This window comes from Diplotaxodon limnothrissa, linkage group LG11 (genome assembly GCF_057381915.1).
Source record: "Diplotaxodon limnothrissa isolate DT_005_m linkage group LG11, D_limnothrissa_male_GT1.1, whole genome shotgun sequence".
Classification (NCBI taxonomy): Eukaryota; Metazoa; Chordata; class Actinopteri; order Cichliformes; family Cichlidae; genus Diplotaxodon; species Diplotaxodon limnothrissa.
The window spans coordinates 37725713-37751736 of NC_140606.1; the positions used below are offsets into that span (position 1 = coordinate 37725713).

The 26024-nt window shown below is 42.4% G+C and overlaps 1 protein-coding gene across 1 annotated transcript; it reads right to left on the minus strand.

The window, feature by feature from the left end:
- Nucleotides 1-1697: 1697 nt before the first annotated feature.
- Nucleotides 1698-25879, minus strand: dhx16 (DEAH (Asp-Glu-Ala-His) box polypeptide 16). The gene is made up of 21 exons (XM_085366704.1): nucleotides 25647-25879; nucleotides 23874-24079; nucleotides 23525-23766; nucleotides 23187-23367; nucleotides 23042-23098; nucleotides 22693-22947; nucleotides 22380-22613; nucleotides 20341-20532; nucleotides 19975-20085; nucleotides 19773-19888; nucleotides 18664-18874; nucleotides 18461-18559; nucleotides 17441-17593; nucleotides 16138-16278; nucleotides 14543-14705; nucleotides 14341-14459; nucleotides 13589-13656; nucleotides 11044-11206; nucleotides 10654-10815; nucleotides 2895-3068; nucleotides 1698-2342 (listed from the first exon to the last, which is right to left on the minus strand). The coding sequence occupies exons 2-21, from the start codon at nucleotides 24069-24071 to the stop codon at nucleotides 2214-2216; spliced, it is 3168 nt and encodes a 1055-aa protein (XP_085222830.1). The 5' UTR covers nucleotides 24072-24079; nucleotides 25647-25879; the 3' UTR covers nucleotides 1698-2213.
- Nucleotides 25880-26024: the final 145 nt, after the last annotated feature.

Sequence of the window (26024 nt, forward strand, 5' to 3'; positions counted from 1 at the left end):
GTAAGTAAAAAAGAAAAAAGAATTTGTGCACACTGACCTGTGAGGTAGATGACTGCCGGATCAGTTCGTCAGAGTTGATCTGACATTTAATCCAGTCGTGTCAGTGCAGTCAACACTGCTCATGACTAAACGTCATAACTAAAAACAGTGATTGTTTTGAGCTCCCTGCTTCCCTCTTCTGTTCTTATCTTTGCTCTTATATCTACTTTTCTAATTGAGGACTCAGCATTGTCTCCTCCTCCTCTGAACCCTCCCCCCTTTGCCACACTTCCTCCCGCCCTCCTTTTTCTCGTCAGACCAGTTCAACCAGCTGCTATTGTTTTCATTCGTTTCTCTCTCTGTGGACTTTATAGATACTTTAGTTATTTACTTAAATGACCCCATGTGGCCACTCACACTGAAAGAAGATGCATGAAAATGACATTGCACCCCAGAGAATCATACTAATGTCTCCCTCGTGTGCAGACTAACCCCGTGTCACATATCAGATCAGGTACCTGTAGCATCACATGATAGAAGCACGTCTTGTCTCGCTGTTTCTGATTCTTAGTGTGATACAAGTCATGACAGACAACAGTCACCGTCAGGAAAATTCCACTCTGGCTCCATAAAGAGGATGACAATGCATCTTTGTGAACATACAGCATATCAGCATGTCATATTTGTCATTCCTCTGCCACAGTCTTGTCACTTCATGGTTTTACAACTCAAACAAGATCAGCTACATAGCTTTTCCTCACTCCACAGGCCCGCAGGTACTCACTCTGTGCCTGAGAGCCACACAGCTCGAGACAATAACTACACCAGATTCAAGTCTTTGACATTAAATGCTCAGGATTTTCTATGAGTCTGTGGTGGCCAGTGCAACCCTCTACGCCGTTGCATGCTGGGGGGAGTAGATTGAGGGTTGCTGATACTAACAGACTCAAACTGATCTGCAAGGCCAGCAATGTTGTAGGGATGGAGCTGGACTCTCTTGAGGTGGTCTCGGAGAGGCGAATGTTGTCCAAGATAAAGACAATGTTGGATAATTCCTCCCACCCACTCCATGACGTGCTGGCCAGTCACAGGAGCACGTTCAGTGAGAGACTGAGATGACCAAAAAGCACCACTGACCGACACAGGAACTCATTCCTGCCTGTGGCTCCCTGTACAACTTAACACACTGTTTACTGCAATAGCTGCACCCTTTTGCACATCATGCTCTTCTTTCTTATTCAGCTATTTATCAATAAGTGACTTATATGTATGTATATATTGTGCCATTTCTTACTTTGTGTATTGTCTGTCTTTGTTACTGTTTGTACTGGAGCACTGTAACCAAAATATTTTCCCTTATGGATCAATAAACTACTCTGAGTCTGAAGATTAACAGTGCAGCACAACTGCACATCGTAGAGTTGTGTTTGTCAAACAGCTCAACAATCTTCTGAAAATACGTCACGCTTTATATAATAAAAACATGAACGCACATAAAAGTCAGCATTCCTTTGCCAGGTAGCGTATATGCCTTGTTTTGGCTTAAACAATCAAATAAAATACGCCCCTTACAAACCAGAGGCCTTTCTGACATTAAAACTTCTTCTTCCGATTGTGACTTTCCTGAAAATAAAACCAGACGAGCAAACAAGTTGAAAAGGCTGCAAATACTACTGCGATGAGTAATTATTAAGCTGAAAAACAAATCGATTGTAAAACTTTATTGCCATAGAAAAATAGACCAAAAAAAAGAAAAGGAAAGGAGCCTCACACGTGAGCGTGCTTTAATCGGGTGCCAGCTGTGACAGTTTGACACAGAGCGAATAAGCGAGCGGTCAAAGCACAACAGTCTCGTGCCGATTCACAAACCAGCTGGTGAGTCCGCACTGCTGCCATCAGAGCGGGAAACACAGATCCAAGCGTGTTCGTTTTTCCTTTTTGGAGACCCAGCCCTGCCGGCTGGTTGATGATTAAACCAGAGTCGGTGCGTGGCCCACTTCTCACTCGACCTTTCTCTCTTTCCGTTTTGAAAATAGAAACTTGTTTGAAAATACTGGTGTGATTTGAATAATGCGGGTCAAATTTCGATCGCTGTCAAAAAACAAGTTACAGCTTAGAAACATGGTACGTTTTCCATTTTCACTCAGACTCGTGCGCCTCGTCCTGTCACCCTGTCCTGAGTGAGAAGCACTTTTTTTTCATGGTATGTGCCGTGGACGGCCTTGACCTTCACTTCAGCCCAGCTCCTCTTTTGTTTTGCCCTGCTTACGGGGCATCTTCTTGCTGCTGCTGTCCTCCAGCTCTTTGCTCTTGTAGTAGTGAGGGGCCACTTCAAGCAGCCAGCCGCTCTCTATCTCGATCACCTGAGTGCAACAGAGGACAGAAGGCGAGTGGAGGTTAATCAGTGGACTGATACGCAGCCATGCCTGTAGTTAAATATTGTTCTGAAACACTGACACATCCTCATTAACCACTCGTACTAAACTCAAAGAAGGGTGCAGCTGGCTCCTTTAGATCTGAAACAAGAGAAAGGCTCATGCTGTGAAAAACAACAGAAAGTGCTGCAAACATTTGAGTTAGACGCCTGTTGGGAATAAAACAGCCACGGAAAAGACGACTACATGCTCGTTCTGAGATTTTGTGTACAGTCATCTGGCTCTTAGCAAGTTCTAAAATTATTTAAACAGCCTGAAATGGACAACAGCATGGCACATTACACTGTGTTACTATTCATTTTACAAAACTTAGCATTTAAAATGCATTAGCAGTGTGAAAACGTACAACCCTACTGCAGCCAGGTGCCACTAATCAAATACACTTGATTAACCGATCATTATTTACCAGCTGGGAGTCGCTGATATGCAAAAGCTTATAACTGAAAAAGTAAAACTGTATGACATGGCGAGCAGGCCAACCTGTCTCATGAACTCCTTGGTGGTGAAGACCAGCTCATGGTAGATGAGCCAGCGGGGCTGCTCCTCAAACAGAGAGCTGTTGGGGTGCACGTAAACAGTCTGCTGGTGCTTCACAGTCTTGTAGCCTCCTTTGCTCAGTCTGGCCGTGTGATAGAAATATCCTGCAGTCACCGCCTGCAGAAGGGGAGGATAAGAAGCAGTGGAGGGCAGATGGGTTAATAAAGCAGGGATTCCTGGCTCTGCAGGGACGAACAACAAGAAAAATACACAAGCGCTGGGCACAAAAAAGAATGGCGTTAGAATATAACGCAATGAACAAAGTGTGATTAGAATAAAACATTTACTCTTTATTAGAAGATTAATTGCTTATTAGAAGAACTCATGTCTGAAAGGAGATACTGGGGAGCTGCAGCCCAAAACAAACTTCCCATAACAGCTCAAGACTGTGACACAAACAGCAGATAACGTCTGTGGAGGGAAGAGAAGAGTCTTCACAAATTTCCATGTTTGCTACCTGCACATTAAGAAGTTACTAACCACACACAACAACCAACCATAAAGACAAGAACTTTGCTGGTTTGATTAACAATCTGAGGCTCTTGGTTAACACCATTATCAGACTCCTTAATCCTGCTATGTCTGCTTTTCCTGCTGTATCTTCCATTGACTGTGGAAAAAGTTCAAATTCAAGTGTGGATCCTTTCAACCTGCCCAAGTGTCTCATCCAGTTATGTTATTTGGGTTTAATCCGATTTCCCCAACAGATCTCGTTGATATAGTTTGTCACATGTGCCCATCTTTCTGCAAACTCGATATTATCCTAAAGAGATTCTACCTGTCATCTTCCAATAGCTTCTCACGGTTATAAAACAATCACAGCCAACATCTTCCGTGTGCTTAAAAAAACCCTCCTGAGTTGCCGGGTTTCAGATAACCACAGGTCCATTCACAGCTGCTCATCAGCTCCTTCAGCGCGTTGAGGAAAACAAATAATAAATTCCAATCCGATTACCAAAGAAACAGCATTACTGAAAATTACCAGTGACAACAGTGAATTTTAGTCCTACTAGACGCTAACCCCACCTTTGAGACCACTGATGATGCAGATTACAGAGCTGAGCCGGCGTCACTGGCACGGCTCTCGTAATGGTTTTCATACTTATTTGAATTCACATGAACAACTGTATGTTCTCATTTACATCCCACGTATCTGGAGTCCCCACAGCTCAACCCTTGGACCAGTTCTGCTTTTTTAATACATGTCACCTACTTGTGAGCTTCAAAAGTATTTCTTACCTTTGCTGTGCTGATGACACTCAGACGTATTTTCTGTATTTAACCTCCTCTCTTACCTCTGAGGAAAACCTGAGGATCTAATGTTCTTTACCAAGTCACTACATCAGCACGCTCACCGCCAATATCAAATCTTCTGCTAAGAGCTTGGTATTACTTTTGACCAGCATTCGAAACGCTGATTTCTCAGAGCTACTGAGACCTGTTCCACACACTTGGTTCAGCCCATCCGCCCGGCTGAATCTGTGCTTGGATCTCCTGATCCTTTCTCCCACTGTGTGTAGCCACAGTTCATAGCTCCACACTTCCATACAAGCGTTACACATGAAGTACTGTGTAACAGTGTTAAATAAGAGTATTAATGATAACAACAATGATAATAAAGACTTTAATAATAACACCAACAACAACAACGATAAAGCAGAAGACGTGAGAAATGGCAGCTGCCGCAGCACTGTGGCTGACTCAGCACATTGATGACTGGTTCCTCCAGTCTGTTGATCAGTACAGTACGAGTAATGCACTCCATTTACCTTTGGGCACAAGGCTGAAGAAGGTTAAACTAGGTTATTTTATGAGATACTCTTAAAAACAAGTTTTACAGTCTTATAGTCTTTCAAACTTAAACACATTAAATGATTTTTTTTAAAATAATGAAGCAGTGTTTTATGATCTGAATATTCAGGGGTTAGCTGCCCCATTTAACCTGAACTTTAACTTTTCTTTTATGTCACTTTTTAATTTATTAAGATCTCTGTTGTGTAATTTATCGACCTTTATATGTCTATTCTGCTTATTCAAGCTCTTCTGCTATAGGCTGTGTTTAATGTTTTGGCTGCTCTAGTGCAAGAATTTCCCTACTTTAAGGATAAACAAAGTACACCTTATCTCATCTCATATAGTTCAGCGTGACCAGAATTAGTCTAGTGCTGGTAGCACGGGGCACAGCAAATGAAATAAAAGAGTGAAAGAGCTCCAGGACTACGACATCAGCCATCCTGCCTGAAGGGAAGATTTTAGATGGGTTTAAATAAGAGTGAGGGGACTGTCTACCACTAACTCTAGTCTAAACCTTTTAACTTTCGCCGCTGTTATTTATAATACAATAGTGACCATGATTTAGAGCAGGGATGTCAAACAAAAGGCCTGGGGGCCTGACTTGGTCTGGTAAAGACTCCAGAAAAACATGAACTGTTTTGTTGTACAGCTTTTCCTACTGATAAAGACCTCCCCCATGGCCATTCACAATACACCAAAATAAGGAAGTGATGGATTTCTGTATTTTACACATTTACTTCTTATAATTGAAGCCCAAAGAGTTGTGCTGACTGATATCTTTATCATGTAAAAAACACAAGACTGTTGAAATAGCACTTCTTTGTCTAGTATTAAGATATCGTATTGATGATTGGCGTTTCACTGGCCCGATCCACATAACATCAAAGCGGGCTGCATGTGGCTCATGTAAATGTTTTTGACTTCCTTGATTTAGAGGTTCTAGCACCTAAACTGCCTCAAGCCACTCAGGTCGGCTGACTCTGTTTGTTTGTTTGTTTCTGCTGAGCAGAGGTCAGGGCAGATACGCATTTCAGACCATGCTCTTATCATTGCTTGGATTGAAGTATAATGAGCGAATATGTGAATAGAAAGTTGCTATATGTAGTCTTATGTGGATTTTTTCTGTGATAAAAAACTTTTTTATGCAAGTTTATTGTTGTTATTATATTGTTATTGTACAATTACAACTTTGTAGACAGGTAGAGAAATCAGTTCTCGTTTAGCTGAGATGAAATCCTCTGATGTTACTGGATTGTGTGGAAAAACTCGACTGTTCTGCTTGAAACTAAAGGAAAAGAAGACAATCAGCACTGAGACTGAAACATCAGGGTCTGAGAAAGGATCCATGTGGGATTCACAAACAGAAACCATGGAGATCCTCTCCACAGTGAAACCTCCTTACAACACTCACACTTTCTGTAATGTAGGCCGGGTGGTGTCGGGCGCCTTCATGGGCGTGCTGATAGTTGCTGATACAGCAGACAGACAGCAGCTGTCACGTACAAGTCATGTAGCATGTAACCTAACTGTCTCTCACTTCAAAACGGAATAATCATCAGATGACTGACTCGGCTTTTTATGTGTTGTGTAGAGGAGCTGAGAAGTTGATGCTTCCTGGATTTAAACGTTGGACACACACAATCCTCCTTACGCCAATTATCATTTAATATCATTAAGTAAGTTGTGCGTCGTCTTTTTTTCTATAAGCTGTAGGATGTTTGACTTGAGTGAAGGCAGCGTGCAAAGGGAAGAGGTGTGACTCAGCTAAGAAAATAAACGCCCTCTCCTTATCGCGAATACTTCAGGTGTTCACCGCACACACAGGTACAGGTATGTGAAGGAAACTCACACAGCTTCTGCCTGCTGATGATTTACAGGCTTCCTCTGACAGATCCTTGTACTCTTTTAGTTACAGAACCAGAATCCAGATTTCTTTAAAGCTTGTTATGTTGTTAATGTCTTGTCCTTGAGCAATATAGGAGCTGCTCTGAGCTGTACTGGAGCGTGAACGTGAAGCAAGTAAAATCACTGTTCACAGAAGATTACAACAAAATCATCAATCTTGTGTCAGAGAAAAATGAATTTTTAAATTTCCACCCTCCTGTGCATCACATTCACTGCACTGCATCACTGATGTTTACCTGTGAACATTCAAAGCAGAAGCAAATATGAAATGGTGTTGATTACTCCTCGAACAGGTCACTACCTACACTACGTTTCTGACATTGACTCCGTTTTATTCATCTTTCCGGTGGTTTTGTTACCCTGTTCTCTCCTCGCTCTCTCATTATGTCGTGAAACTCATCTTTACCTTGCATCGACTCCCCTGGATTGTTTGTACCATTCATTTGTTTCATTTCATCTTATTCGGTTTAATATTAATAGTTCTGATGTACCAATAAAAAAGTAGAGCATAGTGTCTTTTAAAACTATAGCTGCAGAAACAATTCCATTTAATTCTATGTATTTACTCAGGATACTTTATATTCTAAGGTAAAGACCTACAACGATACAGAGGACGAAAGACGATCTAGGTGAGGAGAACTATTTTAAATTTGATCTTGGATGTAACTGGGAGCCAGTGAATAGAACCAATATGGGATAATATAATCTCTCTGTCTAGTTCCTGTTGGTAACCTTGCTTTTAGAACAACCTGACAATAATGAATAATAATAGCACAGTGCAGAAGTAATAAATGCATGGACTAGTTTTTCACTCTGAAACAGGAAGTTTCTGTTTTTAGATGTTGCACAAATGCAACAAAGCAGTCTTACATGTTTGTTTAATATGTGTGTTGAAGGACATGTCCTGGTCAACAATGACTCCAAGGTTCCTCACAGCGTTACTGGAGGCCAAGGTAATGCCATCCAGAGTAAGAATCTGCTTAGATACCATAGACATGTTGATTATATTTAATTTAAGCATTAATTAATGGTAGGACATTTTTCGACAGTCTTGTCAGAGTCTAGATGTGCTGATGGTCAAGAGGAAGAAATTATTTAAGTTAACTCAGAAACATCAATTGGAGAAATCTGAATACAGCGGAACCCCGACTTACGAAATTAATTCGTTCATAAGTCCAAAACTTTCGTAAGTCGAAGCACCCGTTGCGCGTTTTGAGTGAGGCGATGCTGAACGATAGGCTATAGGCTAATTGCTAACTAGAACAACAATACGTCGTTCAAGTGGAACAGCGAAGCGCAAGTATGGAAGCCAAGGGGTTGTCACATGATTCAGAAGGCATTGTAGGCATTGTAGGCTCAGCCAATCAGAGCCAGCGGATTTCGTTACTCGGGCATTTTGCTGTAACACGGGCAGAAATAATTAAAAATTATAATACAAATGAAGTTTTAAGAGATATAGTAAAATATTTCTATGCCATATATCAGAACAAGTTCCAGAGGGTGATGAAAGCGGTGGCTGGGCTGATTTATATGCTTCTGCATGGATGTTAAAAAACACCGAGCTCCGATATGCCCGATGAGGACAGAAAACCCTAAAAACAGCAACATCTGTTCACTAGGTAAATTAGCTGAAATTATTTCAAGGCCTATCTCCAATCATACGTGCACTACACAGTCTCTAAGTCATGTGGCATGTCATTAGTTGTTTTGATTTTACTGACAAATTGGCAGATCAAAAATGGCAAATGTCGCGCTAGTTCCCAGTTTTCAAGATTGTTGCCACTCCACTAGCAAATACTTTGCTTCCATTGAGTCATCAAACACTTCACAAAATCAGTCTTACTCCCTCTGGTTTAGATCCAACACTCTTTAGAAGTAAGCCAGTTTTCTCTTAGAGGGATGTTAGTTTTTACCCTCTGGCACAAGTGTTTTTTAGTCAGTTTTGAGAGTAAATGAGTACATACAAAAGTATCGACACACAAAAATGACAGGTCATTTCTATCTTCTTGTGCAGCTGTATAGTGTACTAATACTGCACGACTGCCACAACCATTTGGGAACCACTGATTTAAGGACAAAACTTTTTAGTGAATGTGCTTCCTGATGGCAAGAAACTTGCAGCTGTGAAACGTGGTCGGTTCCAAGTCTGATTTAGAAAATGTTCTCATTCTTAATTATATCCTGGTTGAAATATCTGACTGTTTAAAGGCCACGGTGCTAAAAACAGTTAAACCCGGCAGTGCCATTTCAGACTGTAAACAACATTAATAATCTTATCAGCACAGCAACTCGCTGAGTCACAATGTGCCAGAGGAACCATCCCATCTCTTGAATAACCAGTTTCAGCTTTTGCTTTCAGGATGTGTCAGGATGTAAGTATGTAAAGAAAACACATCCACAAATAAAGACCAATTCTCTATCAAATGGTTGAGTCAGGGCATACCAAACCAGCCCTCGTAGTTTTTACTTTAGCATTGTTTTTATATGGACAACTCTCATTAATAACAATTAATAATTTAACTAACAATCTAACATTTATGTTTGTTGCTGCCGCTTTAAAGATGAATATAGTTACTTAGTTTGTGAAGTCCAGTCTTGAAGGCTTGATTTTTACATGTCAGTGTTCTGAAACCGGAAGACGATAACTGGGTGAGAGGGTGGAGAGTTAAAAGCAACCTTGCTTTGTAAGGAGAATCCATAATGTGCTTAAGTACACAGCACAGATACAGATGCCAGCTAATTAGTGCTTAATCTAATAAAATAGAGTGCTACATATTAAACAAATAGGCCAGAGTGCTTTCTTCCATTTGCGCAACATCTCTAAAGTTAGAAATATCCTGTCTCAGAGTGACGCTGCAAAACTAGTTCATGCATTTATTACTTCCAGGCTGGAAGTCCTAAAAACTTCTGAAAAGCCTTCAGCTGATCCAAAATGCTGCAGCAAGAGTCCTGACAGGGACTAGAAAGAGAGAGCAGATTTCTCCTGTACTGGCTTCCCTTCATTGGCTCCCTGTTAAATACAAGGTCTTAATCAGGCCCCATCTTATCTTAATGACCTTATAGTACTATCCTCAAAAGTTGATTCTGTTCATCTGGACGTAGTGTTGTAAGATTGTAAGATGGCGAAAGATGCACCCTCAGGCTCTAATCGAAGAGGGGGCCTGAGGGTGCATCGGTCATCATCTTACAATCTTACAATGCTGTGATTGCAGCCATTCCTTAACTCTCTGTGAATGGTATTCTTGGCCATTGATCAATGAACTTTGATCAGTGGTTGTTGATCAATGGTAATGAGAATTTGTATATTAATGATCAAGGAACTGACCTCCCAGCCCATTGTTCCCTCAGTGGGCTGGTTTCAGTCATTATGCAAATGTACTGTTTATAAGATTGAAACCTGCAGTCAGCTGAGACTGAAGAAGTCAGCTGATGAGTCACGACACGTTTCTCCCACAAAATGCTACGACCAGATGAACAGAATCAACTTTTTGGGATTTACTTACCTGGATGATTGAGCGTGCATCAACACCTTGTAGTACCATATCACCCTATTAGAGCACGTCGCTCTCGCTCTGCAGGCCTACTTGTTGTTCCTAGAGTATTTAAAAGTAGAATGGGAGGCAGAGCCTTCAGTTTTCAGGCCCCTCTTCTGTGGAACCAGCTTCCAGTTTGGATTCAGGAGACAGACACTATCTCTACTTTCAAGATTAGGCTTCAAACTTTCCTTTTTCTCGTTCTGTACAAGCTATAAATATCACTGGTATTATTTTCCCAGAGCGTGGCAGATAAGACAAGTCTTTGTTTGCAAAGTTATGCTCAATCTCAATCTGTGTTTCCATCTCAAAAAGGCCTCACTCAGCAGTGCTGCAGCTGTCAGATGAAGCTAAAGCCCAGAGTGGGACTAGCTGTAGTTCCTTATTAATATGAAGTGACTGATAATAAGACTCCATATTGTTGCCTGGGAACAGCTAACGCTGTACTGTAGTTCATCAGTGTCACTAACCTTGCGAACGGGCACGCTGTCTCCTTGACAGCTGACCACCTCGACTTCAATGCGATCCATCAGACCCTCCAGCTGGTCCCTGACATCCCGGGCTCTTCGCATGGAGCGGAACTGGATGAAGTTCTCATAGCACCACTGTGTGGAATAACCACTCTCCACCCACTGTGGGAGGAAGATATCACAGCTGCAGTTAGCACACAATAATCAAACTGTGCGCTGAGCCAGTGCTGAGTGTGTTTCTTAAATCAGCCTCTAAAATGATGCCCTGATACTTGTGTCTTTATCAGTGATTTTACCTGAATTTAGATTGCCAACTTCAACACAGCATCAAATGTGTTTCTAAACGTCAAACATATCTCCAGCCCTGATGTTACCCGGCTGAGTTTATACCTGGTTGTAGACGTTCAGCAGCACCAGGTGGTCTCCTCCGGGCACCACAAAGTTCATTCTGGCGTTGTCGGCGTGCACCACCTTGTCTTTGGGACGGTAGAAGATAGAGTTGTTTACAGACAGCATGGCCGCGATCGTCAACACTTCCTCCGAACATTTGTACCTGGAGAAAAAAAACAAATGTTCCCGAAATGAAATTCTGTGCGAGTCTTGAATTCATGCACATTTTTCAGGTTTTAAAGGAACTGTTTCACTCAACCTGCTTGCATCCTTTATACCCACACATTAGACAGACTGCATTTCTTCCTCCACAGCAGACCCGCTTTCACAGGCCGCACATAATGTTTTTGTTTGATGTAAACACAGAAGTCCATAAGTTGAGTTTAATCCAATTTTAATCTCTACAGTCATGTTTTAACCTTGTGAATCACACTTTTGTTTTGTCATCAGTCTTGTTCCGCGGTGGAAAAGTGTCCTCAAACCCATATTTACCTTCATACTACTGAATGTTACAAGAAGGTCATGTAGAATCACTCATTCATCTTATTATAGCCTTCCTTCAGTTACTGCCACTGATCTCTAACTGGGATTTGTCACATTTTTCCCCTCAACATCATATGCTGTTTACTCTGAGACCACCCGAGTGTTAAGATGAGATGTTGCCCACCCTCTGAGACACCACCAGTCCTACACAGTCTTCATTTGTACTTCTGCTAATTAAAATCCTATGTATTCTTTTTTTAATTCTCTCTCTTTGTCTTTGATGAAACTGCTTTCCATTCTCTTAGTGAACAAAACTTGAACTAGCTGATCAAGTTTCCAACACTCTAATAAGTGTAAGTGTTTAATTCAGCAACGTTCTGCTGTCAAAGTGATGAACAATCATGTTTCTAACTGGTAAACATGGCTGATTCGCTGAACAATGACGTGTTGAGTTGACTGAATCCAGTCTTTCAGTCTGTTTCTCTGTCATGTGGAGGTTCAGCCACATGCTGCTCCAAACCAACTGCCCGTAAGTGTATGAGCGTTATAAATCCTTCAGACCGGACTCAGGCAGACTTACTGACCACACTTTGTTAAAGTGCAACAGCTTTTTTGTTTATGGAAAGGGGGAAAGTCCGCACAGCTACAGATACGACTTCCATGTGATTTTTATTTTTGCAGGAGTAATAAACAAACAAAAAAAGTCTTTCATTTATGCATGACAGATTTAAAAGTTTCATAAAAGTGCATCAAAATTAATAATTTCTATTGTTAATATAAATGCTAATAATAATGGGAAATGATAGCAACAGGTCAGACAAGAAATCGAGACAAAATGCATAAAAACGCTTAAAATAGAAAGTGAATACACAGCAGTGTAAATCGCTGTAGATGCTGAATGGAAGTTCTATTTCTGTTAGATAAAGATGATGGCATCCTGTGTCAGCTTAGCTACAGGCAGGATGTTTTTCCCAAGCAGTCATCAGTGGAAAAACTAGCAACGAAAGCACACTAGCTGTTTTTTTGTTTGAGTTTCTCAGTAGGTGGACACCAGCAGCCTCTAGTCCAGGGGTGGGAAACTTCAGGCCTCTGGAGAACTTCAAGACATGTTGAGGTCATTCAGCCATTTAAAGCAGCTGTGTTGGATCAAGGACATCTAAAACCTGCAGGACACTGGCCCTCGAGGCATGGAGTTCCCCCACCCCTGCTCTAGTCCATCTTCATCTTCTACTGGGAGGCGATCGTGGCTCAAGAGTTGGGAGTTCGCCTTGTAATCGGAAGGTTGCCGGTTCGAGCCCCGGCTTGGACAGTCTCGGTCGTTGTGTCCTTGGGCAAGACGCTTCACCCGTTGCCTACTGGTGGTGGTCAGAGGGCCCGGTGGCGCCAGTGTCCGGCAGCCTCGCCTCTGTCAGTGCGCCCCAGGGTGTAGCTGCCATCACCAGTGTGTGAATGGGTGGATGACAGGTTGTGTAAAGCGCTTTGGGGTCCTTAGGGACTAGAAAAGCGCTATACAAATACAAGCCATTTACCATTTACTGCATATGTTCATAAAACGAGATGTCCGAGATACAAAGACAGCGAGGGCGTTAAAGACACAATCTGCACACACAGATGTGTCGTGATGCTCTCTTTCCTTACGGTTACGGTTTTGATGTAGTGACCGAGCATCACTGACGTGTTCTGGTTGGTAAAAACCGCAGCGACTTGTGTTAAACCATATTTCTAACCTTTATTTCTAGCCTTCGTCTCGTCAAAGACACCCTTCAGCTCACCCAACTGAGACTCCACGTGCAGCTAAAATCAGCACAGATGTGAGGATGGAGGGACAGACTGGAATTATGCTAATATGTGCACACAAGCTTACCTGTTCTACAACTTCGCCATACAAATCTTTCAACAAACCATGCAAGCTTCCTGTACATAAAGTGTGGGAATCAGATTTCCTGATAATTAATAGTTTAACGCTTTCATGGTGCAATGTGACTGAATAAATAAACAGCTAATTTGGCAGGTAGTACAGACTCAAGCAGGTGACTATGATGCAATCAAACTGGAGACTCACTGCTCTGAGGCCAGGATCATCTTACTCAGCATGGGATCCACAGGTAACTCAGCCATTCTGCGACCCAGCTGAGCCGCCCCAAAAAGAGACCGAGAGAAAGAAAGAGTTAAATACCAATAAACACTTCATTTAATTAAAAAAACAAACAAACCCAATGACCTACAAAACTGGCTAATGACACCTTTACACACGCTCTTAAAAACATCCTCCTGTCCCTGATAATTACTCATTAACACGATCAGATTGGTAATAAAAGCTCCAAGTTAAAATGCATCAGCACTTTCGATCAAGGAAGTGAGTGACTCTTCAGTGCTGGAAGCCATTTTACAGCCTTACGAGCATCAGGTGTGCAAAGTACGTGATGCAAATATGCAGCCGAGCGTGGCAGAGATGGTCACAGATTATTCCTGTAAAAATAAAAGGTGGTGTATCTCTCTCCCGCAGCTTAAGTTACAGTAAGAATGTAAAATATGTCCAACTCTGCAGCGCCTGTTGCAGATTCAAATATAGGATGAGATAGTTCACCAGCTCTTTGTTGTACATACCCAGGGATCTGTGCGATCTGATTTTGGTGGAGTTTTTTGGCGACCCTCCCTTAGCTTTGTTTTTGGCCTCTATTAACTCTGTCGGACGGTGCATATTCACATCACGATACTGTGAAGGTTAATGTCTATAAGCAACCTGTGATTGCAGAAATTCTATAAATATATATGACTATATTAAAAATATAGAGAGCGTCTCCAGGTTTGCACCTTTGTGAGCTCTCCCATGTGGTTGAGGGCTCCCAGGGCGTAGAGCTGCTCCAGAGCCAAGACTAGAGTCTCATGAGGAGGTGGGTCCATGAAGTCGAAGTGAATGAGGTCATTAATACCTGCAAGGAAAAAAGATTAGCTCACTACACAACAGCAGCCACCTGGTGTTTTAAAATCACAGGATCCCCATTTCTTCCCCTACCTAGACTCTTTAGCAGCAGGACTACATTTCCCAAGTTGGTCCTCTGAATCTCAGGCACAGTTGTTTCCTCCATCTCATGTTTATAGGCCCAGGCTGTGTAAAGCCTGAAACATTTCCCAGCAGCCACTCTGCCTGCTCGGCCTGCTCTCTGATTGGCTGAAGCCTGAGAGTTAAACACACAGAAAAAAAACAGACAGATAAATCACCTGCACTAATACACCACCACACCTGAGCTACAATACATGTCTGTGAAGCCAGTGGAGGATATCTCTGAGGTCTCTTTAACATAGTATTTTTATGTTTGACCTGGGTCAAAGTGATTTACAGTCCCACAAGTCCACAAGCTTATCAGGAGATTTACTTATTTATTTTTTTCTTTGGAAAGCTGGAGAGGTTTGTTCTTCTGAGGATCTCTGGCTGACTCGAGTGTGCCAATCAGGCCCTCCTCCACCTTTGATTATATTTCAAAGACAATTTCACCACGGGCTGCTTTCAGCAGCCAAAACAGTGCGAGTCAGATCAAATCAAATATATTCAGTAAGATGTTTTCACAAAACAGGTTTGCACCAGCTGCCTTGTTAGGAGACAAAACTCCAAAATCAATCCACCTTAAAACAACGAATGAGTCAAAAGCAATCACAGACGAGAAATCCAACGAACTGAATCTGACACGTCTGAACTTTCGATGTCTCAGCTGCAGCTACAATAAAGTTCAGCAAATGTTTGACCTTCCAGGTGATTTCACACCTGTAGTTCAGTTAATTTGGTTCGCCTCAAACAGCAGCATGACTAAAGGATGGTTCAAGGTCGCCTGATCCACCCCCAACTATAAGCTTTTTTAAAAAAAAGGACATTTTGAAGCCTGCTCTTAAAAGCAGAGGGTGTCTGTCTCCTGAACCTGAACTGGGAGTCGGTTGCACAGGAGAGGGACCTGGAAGCTGAAGGCTCTGCCTCCCATTTTAATTTGGGGAACTCTAAGAACACAAGTAGACCTGCAGTCTGAGAGCAAAGTGCTCTATTAGGATAAAATGGTACTATGAAGTTATGGTGTTGGCTAATCATTCAGCACTTTGAGCACAAGGAGAAGGAATTCAATTTAACAGTGAGCCAATAAAGAGAAGCTAATAAACGAGACATCATTTCTCTTCAATTCAGCTTCTAGGACTTGGTCTTTAAACAATATAATATGTATAAACAATATATTTATATTCCAAATATTAGTTTTTTATGTAACAGTTTATCTCACATTAGAGTGATATGTAAGTAAAAGCTCCACCCAGGCAGCTCACACCGGGTAGCATTTACTTTTGTATTTTGTATATATGCATTCAACTTTTCTTTGTTCTATTAATAAACACTTAAAGAACTTTATCAAAATTCATTCAAAACTTTTTGAGCTCTCATATTTAAAGACACAAAGACTCCATTCAGTACCTCCATGGTGGTGAAGACTGGTCTAACCCCACAGACCAGCCTGTACCAATCCCAAGGATGCACCCGTCATTGTTTAGAACAGCAATAAAAGGAAATGGCTTAAATTTATCGTCACTTCACTTTGATTTCCTGCTAGTTAAACATTAAGGAAAAGCAGTTACCCGTGAGCAAGGTGTAACAATGAGTGACTCCATGCCTGTGCGGGCGTTGTAGCTCTTCTGTTTGCAGAAGCCAGGGTCAATGACGTAGATGATGCCATCTATGGTCAATGAAGTCTCTGCTATATTGGTGGCCACCACCACCTTGGATTGATAAGAAAAGAAACACCGAGAGATAAAGTTAGAAAACATTGCACCAACAAAGATTAAATCCAGATGATAAATGAGAGGTTAAAAAAAAAAAGACGTCAAAAACATGATTTACAACTGCAGGAAGCTCATATTTATTTACCAGGATTTCTAACAGAGAAACTGTAAAATCAAAGGATACGACGGGTTGACTCAGTGGAATTTAATGTACCAATATAACACTTAACCTTGTTTACACGCAGCACTAAATGCTTTAGCTCACCTTGATTACGGGACGCAAATCTCCTGAACAGCTGGAATTGTTTTAGGTCTTAATAGCTGCCGTTTTTTAACCTAAGATCATCTGTGGTTGAAACTTTTGTCTTAAGATTGGGCAGTCAAACAAATTTGAATGTGAATTAGGATTCATGTTTCTAGTGATTATAATTGGAGTCAAGACTGAAAGAACGACCTGGGCCAGCGAGAGCCTAAAAGTTTGAAGGTTTCGTAGGTGAACCTGTGGAAAGATTTAACTGAAGCTCCCTTTGTCCCAACATCACTCAGAGCCTCACATCCAGTTCACGTTCAGCAGTGCATGACAGCTAGCGTTTGGTTTCACCCTGTGATTACAGCGCAGATCCGTTCACCTCCATCTGCACCATCAGACATCTGCAGTGGAGGCAGACCAGCAGGGACCACAGCTGTGGTTGTGAGATGGACTTGTGAGAAGCAACTGTTTCTCCCAGAGAATCCAACTCCCAACTAAGGCACGCTAGCTAATAAATTATGTCAAGTATTCAACACCGTATTGGCATAATGCTAATGATACTTTGCAATGCTCCAGCAGCTCTCATCAAAACAAAGCAAAAAACAGGCCTGTTAGCCTGTTGTGATTGTTATGAGCTGGTGCAAACTGTGAATATTCCAGTCTAGGAAAATGATCCGAGGCTGATCCAGCTGGCAGAGTAAACAGACCAGGACACTTGTGCAAACAGATTTTAAATCAAGACTCTGGTATCCTGGTTAAATAAGGGTTTAACAAAAACCCGTCATGGTCGACTGCTGGTCTATTTTGTGTCAGCCAAAATGAAATATTAGTCCTTCACTGACCTGTTAGTTATAGGGCAGCTGTATTAAGAAACAATAAAAGCTTCTCAGAAATAAGACACTGTCTCACCTTACGCGCTCCAGGCGGAGTAGGATTAAAGATCTTTGCCTGCATGTCAGACGGCAGGTTGGCGTAGATGGGGAGGACGAGCAGCTCTGCTATCTTAGAACCAAGCCGCCTGCATCTCTCCTGCAGCAGCTCGCAACACGCTTCGATCTCCTCCTGCAAGACACGCGTTCAGCGAGGCTCAACAATCAGCCGACACACACAAGGACACTGTACCCGTGTTTCTAACATATCTGTTCTGATCCCTCTCCTTCCCTTTGCATCCGTACATGTCAGGACAGTTTTCTAAACTTGTAGAATTTACAAGATCAACTTTCTCAGAGTGAACGTGGGATTTTACCTGTTTTCTAACAAAAACAGAGTCAAATCTTAAGAATAAATATAGAAATATATGAATGAACGCATGCATGGATGATCAAGCTCACTCTGATCCTTCTTTGGTTTTAGATCAGGTCTGTTTCAGGTTCACTGTGGCCTTTTTCTGACGTTCATTGTGTTTTATCAGTGCTGCAGGAGCCACATGGGAAAATCAAGTTTCCACAGAAAGTGATGTGTTCACTGTGACAAAGAGTTTATGGAGAAAGAATCGTCCTGAGCAACAGCGACTCTGTCGTTTCACCTTTTTCCTCATTCCACGAAAAAAGAAACGAAAAAGGATTCAGGTAAGTGAAGGCAATTTCATCAGTTTCATTAAAATCAGCTGATTTTCTTATTCACTTAAGCCATATTTAATAAAGACTTTACTTTCACATTATGAACCTGCGATCCTCTGTGTCAGGATTTTGATAAAGTGGTATGTCCAAACTATTCTACAGAACACGTGAAGATCAATGTTGTTTCACAGCCATCAGTTAGAATGTGATTATATTATAAAAACATCTGCACACAAAGGAAAGCATGGAGAGAACATGATGTTAAACTAGGTGTAACTCTTTGAGAGAGATTTCAGTCTGATGTTTGCTGCAGAGCATCACAGTCGTGTCTGAAGCTCTGGATCTCTTGGGAATATGATATGAAGCGCACCTGTCCAGTGAGGAAGACCAGAATGTCTCCGGTAGGCTGAGTGACGTGGATCTGCAACACCGACACCACACACGCTTCCAGGTAGTCTGCCTCTGGAGCCTTGATAAGACAACACACAGACACACACACATCAACACCACAGTTTGGTTTATAGGCTCTAAATTGTAACGTTTACTGTGGCGAGGATTCAAATATAATCTTACTTTCGTGTAGAAAATATCGACGGGGAACCTCCTGCCAGGGATCCTGAAAACAGGCGCGTCATCGAAGAAGCAGGAGAAGCGCTCGGTGTCCAGAGTGGCGCTCGCCACCAGCACCTTCAGGTCTGATCTGAATCTTGCGATGTCTTTAATCAGACCGAACAGGATGTCGGTGTGGAGCGTTCGCTCGTGGGCTTCGTCTATGATGATCACACTGTGGGGGGAGACAGACAGAGATCGTGGGGGGAGCAAAACGATCGACACGAACGGGTTCGGCGATAAATGTCAAACTACAGAGAAGCCAGCAGAGGATTTATAAAACTAAATAAAGTGTCTGATTAAACCAGATTAGACCACCTGCACTTTGCTGTGTGCAGAGAGAAAATGTCACCTTCCTTTTCAAACTGACCGGACGCTCATGTGACGACAGCTTTGGCTAAGGTTGAGCAATTTTCTAATAAGCTCAAGGGTGACAGATCCAGTGAGCAGCAGAACCAATGACATGCTGAAGGAATGAAGTGATCACTGCAGTTTCCTCTGTTCACAAGATCCACCACTCTGCTGCTGCATTCACATTATGAAAATGTCAGTGTTGGTTTGAACGGTTGCTATTTTGAGACGCTACAGCCTAGCAGCTCACAGGCGCATGACCAAATGATCTTGATGGAGAGGTAGGCCAAATTTAAATCAGATGAGGTTTCCAAACCCCCCACAGAAGAAAAAGGTAGTGGCCAAGAAACAGAGAAGGTCAGTACTGGTAAAGTTACCTACTTTTAAGACTGTGTACCTGCCTAAACCAAGATAATCTTTAACAAGCGTGCACGCCTGGTTGTGTCTGCAGGCTGAAAGTCAACTGCCCTGTCTTCCTAGTAAAGCCTACATAACTCCACAAATCCTCTGCAGCATTACTTTGCTCCCAGAATGTAGATTTAATAGAGAAAATGGTTTATGAGAATCGTTTACCCTGCTTCCATAAACTACTTAAACACGTAAAGAGCAGCCAGTACAGAAGTACACTCTCCCATGTCAGCACTGTTACTTTTAGGTGCTTTCTGCTCTTCATGAAAAGCAACATAAAAACCCAGCAGAGGGCACAGACGCATTAATGGCACCTGTAGCTGGCCAGGTCCGGTTCGGTGAGGAACTCTCGGAGCAGCATGCCGTCTGTCATGTATTTGAGCACGGTTCTCTCTGATGTGCAGTCCTCAAAACGAATGCTGTAACCCACCTGGATGACAGTAAAACACTCAATTTCAGTCTGCTTGAAGGTGCAGTAACACATCAAGTGTTGGTGTAGTCATGTACTAAGCTCACCTCATTACCAAGCTTCACACCCATTTCCTCTGCTACTCTGGCTGCCACTGACATGGCTGCCACTCTGCGAGGCTGCGTACATCCAATCTTCATGCCTCCTTTGGTGTAGCCCTGATGGAAAGTGTTTAAGGATTACTTTGACAGCACTTTCAGGATGCTCAGGATTTTCCTTACTCTGGAAAGTAAATATTTCACACTGGAACAGCAGTCTATAGTTCAACATCCTAGGATACATGGACAATGTGGTGGACTTTGTTTTTTACTCCAAGAGGTAGAGGCCAATATTTCGGTTGGGTACCCCAGTCGCTGTTCTCTAACACGTTTAATACGTGAATATATGAAGCTACATTTAAATTCTACACTCACGTCTTCCAGGAGGTACTGAGGGATCTGGGTGGTTTTCCCCGAGCCCGTCTCTCCTTCGATGACGAGGATCTGGTGCTCGTGGATGGCGGTCAGCAGGTCGTCTCTGTAGGGAAAGATGGGAAGGCTGCGTCGGACTTCCTGCATTGACTGTTTTTTCAGCTCAGCCTGCGACAGAGCCGGAGCATCCTGATCCTCAACGTGACACGGTCAGAAGAAAAGGCAGTTTGAGTTTTTACAGTGAAGCAGAAGAATCACAATCTCTTCACTGTAACAAGTACAAGGAAAATAAGTGCAGTCCCTGCGGTGTCACCAAAGAAAAGCTTAAATATAATTACAAAAGATTAATTTAAAAACAATCATTCAGTAATAAATGAAACCTTGTTGCACAGATAACACTAATGCACAGTGTACTCGTCGGGTTGAATCGGAGGCGAATTTGTGTCAGCGATGTTTACAGAAGGTTTGGAAGGACACAGTCGACTGGTTCTTTTATTTACACTCATATAAAAAGGCACGCAGGTGGAAGATATTTTCATTTTTCCACCAACTCAAACATGTTTCCTTGTAATACAGCCTTTCATCACTCCAAAGATCACACTACGACACAGGCTGCATTGCACCCTGGGAACACACATGTGGCTGAAACTGTCCGTGAAAACATGAGCAAATACATTAAATTGTTACTAAATGCAAAACATTTGTATGAACTGGCTTCTGTGTTTGATCACTTAATTATTATTTTTGCACGTAGTCTCTTCTTATTTCCCTAAATTTCTTTACTTCTCGTTCTGTTTACACGCCTCTCTAAGGATTTCTGTGTCATCATGCAAATGACACCCAAAATAACCCTGGTTTTTCAGCTCTTTTCTGAACGCAGGCATTCATTATTCTGAGACCTGCATTGATTATCTGACAGGTGAAAGGCTGATCCCACTGCACTCTCTGAAGTCAACCTGATCGTTTGTGCGCTGAAGCAGAAAGGCAAAAAGAAACGTGGAAATGAAAACGGAAACGAATAAATTCTGATCCGTTTAAGGTGCATAATTATGTTTTGACTTTGCAGATTTGGTTCTTCGTAGTTATTTCCTCAGATTCACTGACAAGTTCAAAAAAATGACTTAAAAGTTGATCAGATCTCAACATCCGCTGATGTCAGAGGTCATGTAACACTACAGTCCAAAATACTTCACCGTGCTCATCAGGCAAAGGATCAAATACTGAGGCTGCTTTTTTAGATCATCAGTTCTGCCATCTAGTGGTGAAACAAGAGGCCCGGAGGCTTGTGTCATTTATGGGCTATAATACATGAAAAACTGGGGCTTAGCCAGTGGACTCTCCCCTCTGCTGTTATTACTGTAACTGGAAATCACCTGCTTCTCTGCATTTAGGAATTTCCTTCGTGTGGAAAATTTTAAAAATCACTCTCAAGTAAAAATGAACATTTTTGTTAGACCGAGCTGGGAAATGTTTCTTTGGTTCTACACTTCTATGCTTACATTAAGAGTTTTTTTAAAATAGAAAATGTACATATTTTTAAAGAAATGTAATTATGTGGTAATTTTCTATACTTTTCCAAGCTGAACATTGGGAATAAGGCAAGAAGAACGAACATTCATGTTAAAAAGTGCAGATCAGGACAAATCTAAAAATATGTCCATCTGTCTAAGAGGTAAAAACCGAATGCAACACGTAATCTTAACAAATAGGTGGTCACCATTTTTTCTGCTGATACTTTTTTTCCATTCATGTCTTTTTCTTTGTTTTTAAATGCAGCTGAGAAAGAGCTGGTATTTCAGATATGATATCTAAACGGGTAATAATTAGTATCTTTGCATTTTCCATCAAGCACAGCACTCGGTGAAATTACACAAACTATTGCTGCTGGGCAGGAGGCTGTGTAACGCCTGCACGCCGGCTATGACGGTGAAAATAAGCAGATATTTCCTTTTAATCAGTACTGCACACGGAGCTGCAGACTAGATCAAAATTAAATGAGACCCACAACGATAAAAAAGAATAAGGAATCTGATGAGCGTCACCTTTTCAGACCGAGTTCCCTTCATGGTAATGGCGGTGGTGACAAAGTCGATCATCTCGTCCTCCTCCAGGATCAGCTGGTACTTCTCCTGCTCCTGCTTCATTCCTTGCTCTCGCTCCTTCTTGGCCCCAAAGCTGAGGGAGGCCGTCTTCAGCCTCTCCTCCTCCCAGCGACCCTGCTCTCCTCCCAGCTCCATGGGGGTTTCCTCCAGCTCCAGGTCCCTCTGTGGCACCTCCTGTAAGTGTGGAGAGACGGTAAAGATATGGACAACTGCAGTCAGACGAGTTTCTACATGTGACATTCCTCGTTCCCACCTTTCTTCTATTCTCTTCCGGCATGTAGTATCTGTTCTTTCTCTCCTCCTGCTCCTTGGCACCGGCCTTTTTGTAATCTTTAGCTAGATCCCGAATGGTGCGTTTGTATTCCAGCTCCTTCCTCTCCCTCTCTGTCAGCTCCTCAGTGGAGAAGAGGTACTCGTCATCCACGATCTCTGCCTCCAGGTCCTCCAGCTTCTCCGACTCTCTCTTCTTCAGATATTCCCATCGAGAGCGCTTCCTCAACTCCGGCAACTTTAAAGAGGAAGAGGAAACCTTATCACACAGCTGAGCAACTGAGGTCCATTTCAGGAATCAATGAGCGCACAAATTGTCCCGTACCACCCACCATATTCTTCTGATCATCTTCAGCCATCTTCAGCCTCTTCTGAGCTTCCTCATAAGCCTGTGGAGAACAAAACAACAGGATAAATATTTGCCTGCGTGAGACACAAGGTCACCTGTGAAAGACCGTAAAAGAGCTGCGTGCCCACCTTCTTGTCCGTCCTCTCGGCTATGTTGCGCGTCTTCTCCTTGTCTTTCTCCCTCACTCGCAGGGCAAACGCATCCCTCTCCTCGATGTCTTGCAGTCGCTCTCTCTCTTCCTTCTCCCACTCTTCCTCTTCCTCCTCTTCTCTCTTTACTGTCTTGTGGTCGTCTTGAATTGACTTATCCCTGATGTTAGAGAACAGGATACATAGTTTTACACTGGTGTCTATCTCTCCTCCACAACTAAGAATAAATATGAATGTAAATTATCGTAATAAAAAAAACCCCAACAAAAAACAAAAAAGCACCAAGATCTTAAAAAAGCAGAAAATAAGCAGATTACCTTTTAGGTGCTTCCTCCTCGCTGGACGACTCGCTGCCTTTCTTCTGTCTGATGTGCTTCCTCTTGTTCCCGCGTTCCTTGTCTTTGCTTTTCTTTTTTCCTTTCTGTTTCTCCCTCGCAGCATCTTCATCGGCATCGTCGCTGTCCTCCAGTAACGTGTACGTCCGGTTCTTCCTCTCCATTTCGATCGCTTGCCGTTCCACCGCTCGGGACGGTTTCTCAACGACCTGTTTATGAGGAACCTGCAACAGTAAAACAACATTAGAGGGTTTTTTAAACCACCAGAGCTAAAAGAAAATGAGTTTTGGTGAACGTCACAGGGAACTCGGGTAGAATTTCATGAATGAACCTTTTCAAAGAGTTCCTTTGCGAAGGCGGCCACACTCTGGTCGATGTCAATCGTGCCCGTCTGCTCGAGGCGAGCCACAAAGTCTTCGGGACTCGATGCTTTCCGAGCAGTGCCGATCATGAACTGAGACACGTATCTGTCACTCAGCCCGAGGATGTCGTGGAGACGGTCGCTCACCCACTGCTCCAGATTGGCCATGGTGTCTTCTGAAAGAGCAAAGTCACAGAACAAAAACAGGGTTATCCAAAGTCCCGGTGCGACAGACACATGCGCAGGTACCTGGTTACCATTATCTTCATACAAGGCCTGAAAAATAAAGGTTTAGAAGGCTGTGATGTTTTCAAAAAGTTTTCCTAAGAATGAACTGATTCCCAAAGAAAATAATCCCACAGCAGCTTCATGAAAGACTGCAGAACGAGCTTAAAATAATTAACAAATAAAGGATCTTACATATTTTTCCTTACTTTCTCTTATATAATTAGCGTTCCAGTGGGTGATCATTTTAAACATCGCCAAAGTTTTAGATAATGAGGTCAACATATGTATAAGTAATGCCTGGGAGCCAAAACCCCTTTTTCAGCTCCTCTAGATGTATGATGTCCCACACAGAGGATATCCTTAATATGGTTATCAGCACAGCATCCGCCAAGTTGCTGTTTGCATGAAGCGGCCAATCAAAAGAATGCTGTTGTAAAGAAAGGCTGAATCAAAATAGAGCCAGCATGGCTCTTTTCAGACACAGGGTGGATGGAGGGCTGCACCAAGGCCCAGCTTAGGATAAATAAGGATCATTTTAAACACTATTCTTTAAAGATGACCTAGACTGGCTTTGCATGATTCACTGTTCAAATGATCTAAAACACTGTAGATACTGTTCTGCACATGTGGACCACACCTGGCCATATGATGAGTAAACAAATTAGTTTGTTTGTTTGTTTGTTTGTTTTAAAAAGGCTAACAGATTTTTACATTTGACCAGACTTGTTTTAACAGACTCCAGGACGGGATTTAAATTAAGTCACAGATCACTGCAACTTAAAAAAATAAAAACAAAATTTGAAATGATTTATCCAGAATTTTCAAATATGGACAGGATCACCCTTAGAAAGGGAAAACTTTACTAAACTGTAGAGCTGCAGTGAATCCCTTTGTGAAAACACAAAAACAGGCAGCAATGCTATGACTGTTGGAGCATCTACAGCAGAACAAAAGTAAAAGCAACTTTATCCAGACTTTTAAAATCTGGGTTTAAGAGGGAGACTTTAGAAACCAGGACGTGAAGGAGCTCATAATGGAGATGCTACACCTCCACACTGAAAGGAGCCAGCCAACATGTCAGCTTCAACTTGGAGGATGCTCCAGGACAGTAAATGTGCAAAAAGAGATGATTTCCCTGCTGCCTTTCCCACATTCAGACCAGGTCCAGTTACAAACCTTCAGCATTAACCTTTGACAATCTAGATTTGATAACCTCTGTGAAAGCTAAAGAGTCAGAGCAGTGAGTGGTTGTTTTTTTTTTGGTTTTTTTTTTTGCAAAACTACTAAATAAAAATGTTTCCTCACATTTAGGTTTCGTTAAACAAGCTCAAGTTTCCAATAACTTCGCCTTTAACTGCAGATCTGGATTCAGCGTCGTTTCAAACCGCAGTGTTTTGCACCAATACTGTCAGTTTTCATATTACAGCGTAGTTATCCATCCACTACTACACCTGCATTATACAAAGTGTGAGCGTTAGAGGAGACACAACACAACCGTCTCTGAAGTCCACTCACCGCTTCTCAAACGCTCTTGTTGTGACAGAAACAGCAGGTTGAGTTAGCCGACTGCTAACTCCAGCTACAGATGAGGCGTTAGCTTGAGTTGCAGCGCACAAGTCTCCGGTTCGGACACTTAGCGGACACGAGCATCCTGCCGTAGACACGAAAAACTGTGCATTTGTCCTAAAAGTACATCACACACACTCATACACTGTAAACTGTTTTGCTGTTTTAGCTTAACGCACGCTGAACTTCCAAACGGAAATACGTCAGGCTAAACTAGGGAAGAAGAGCGGGCTGCATCAGAGGCGCCAGCACTCACTGCCCCCGTGTGGCCATGTAAAGAACTGCAACACCAGCTAGCAATAAAACAAACCAAAACATCCAGTTCCG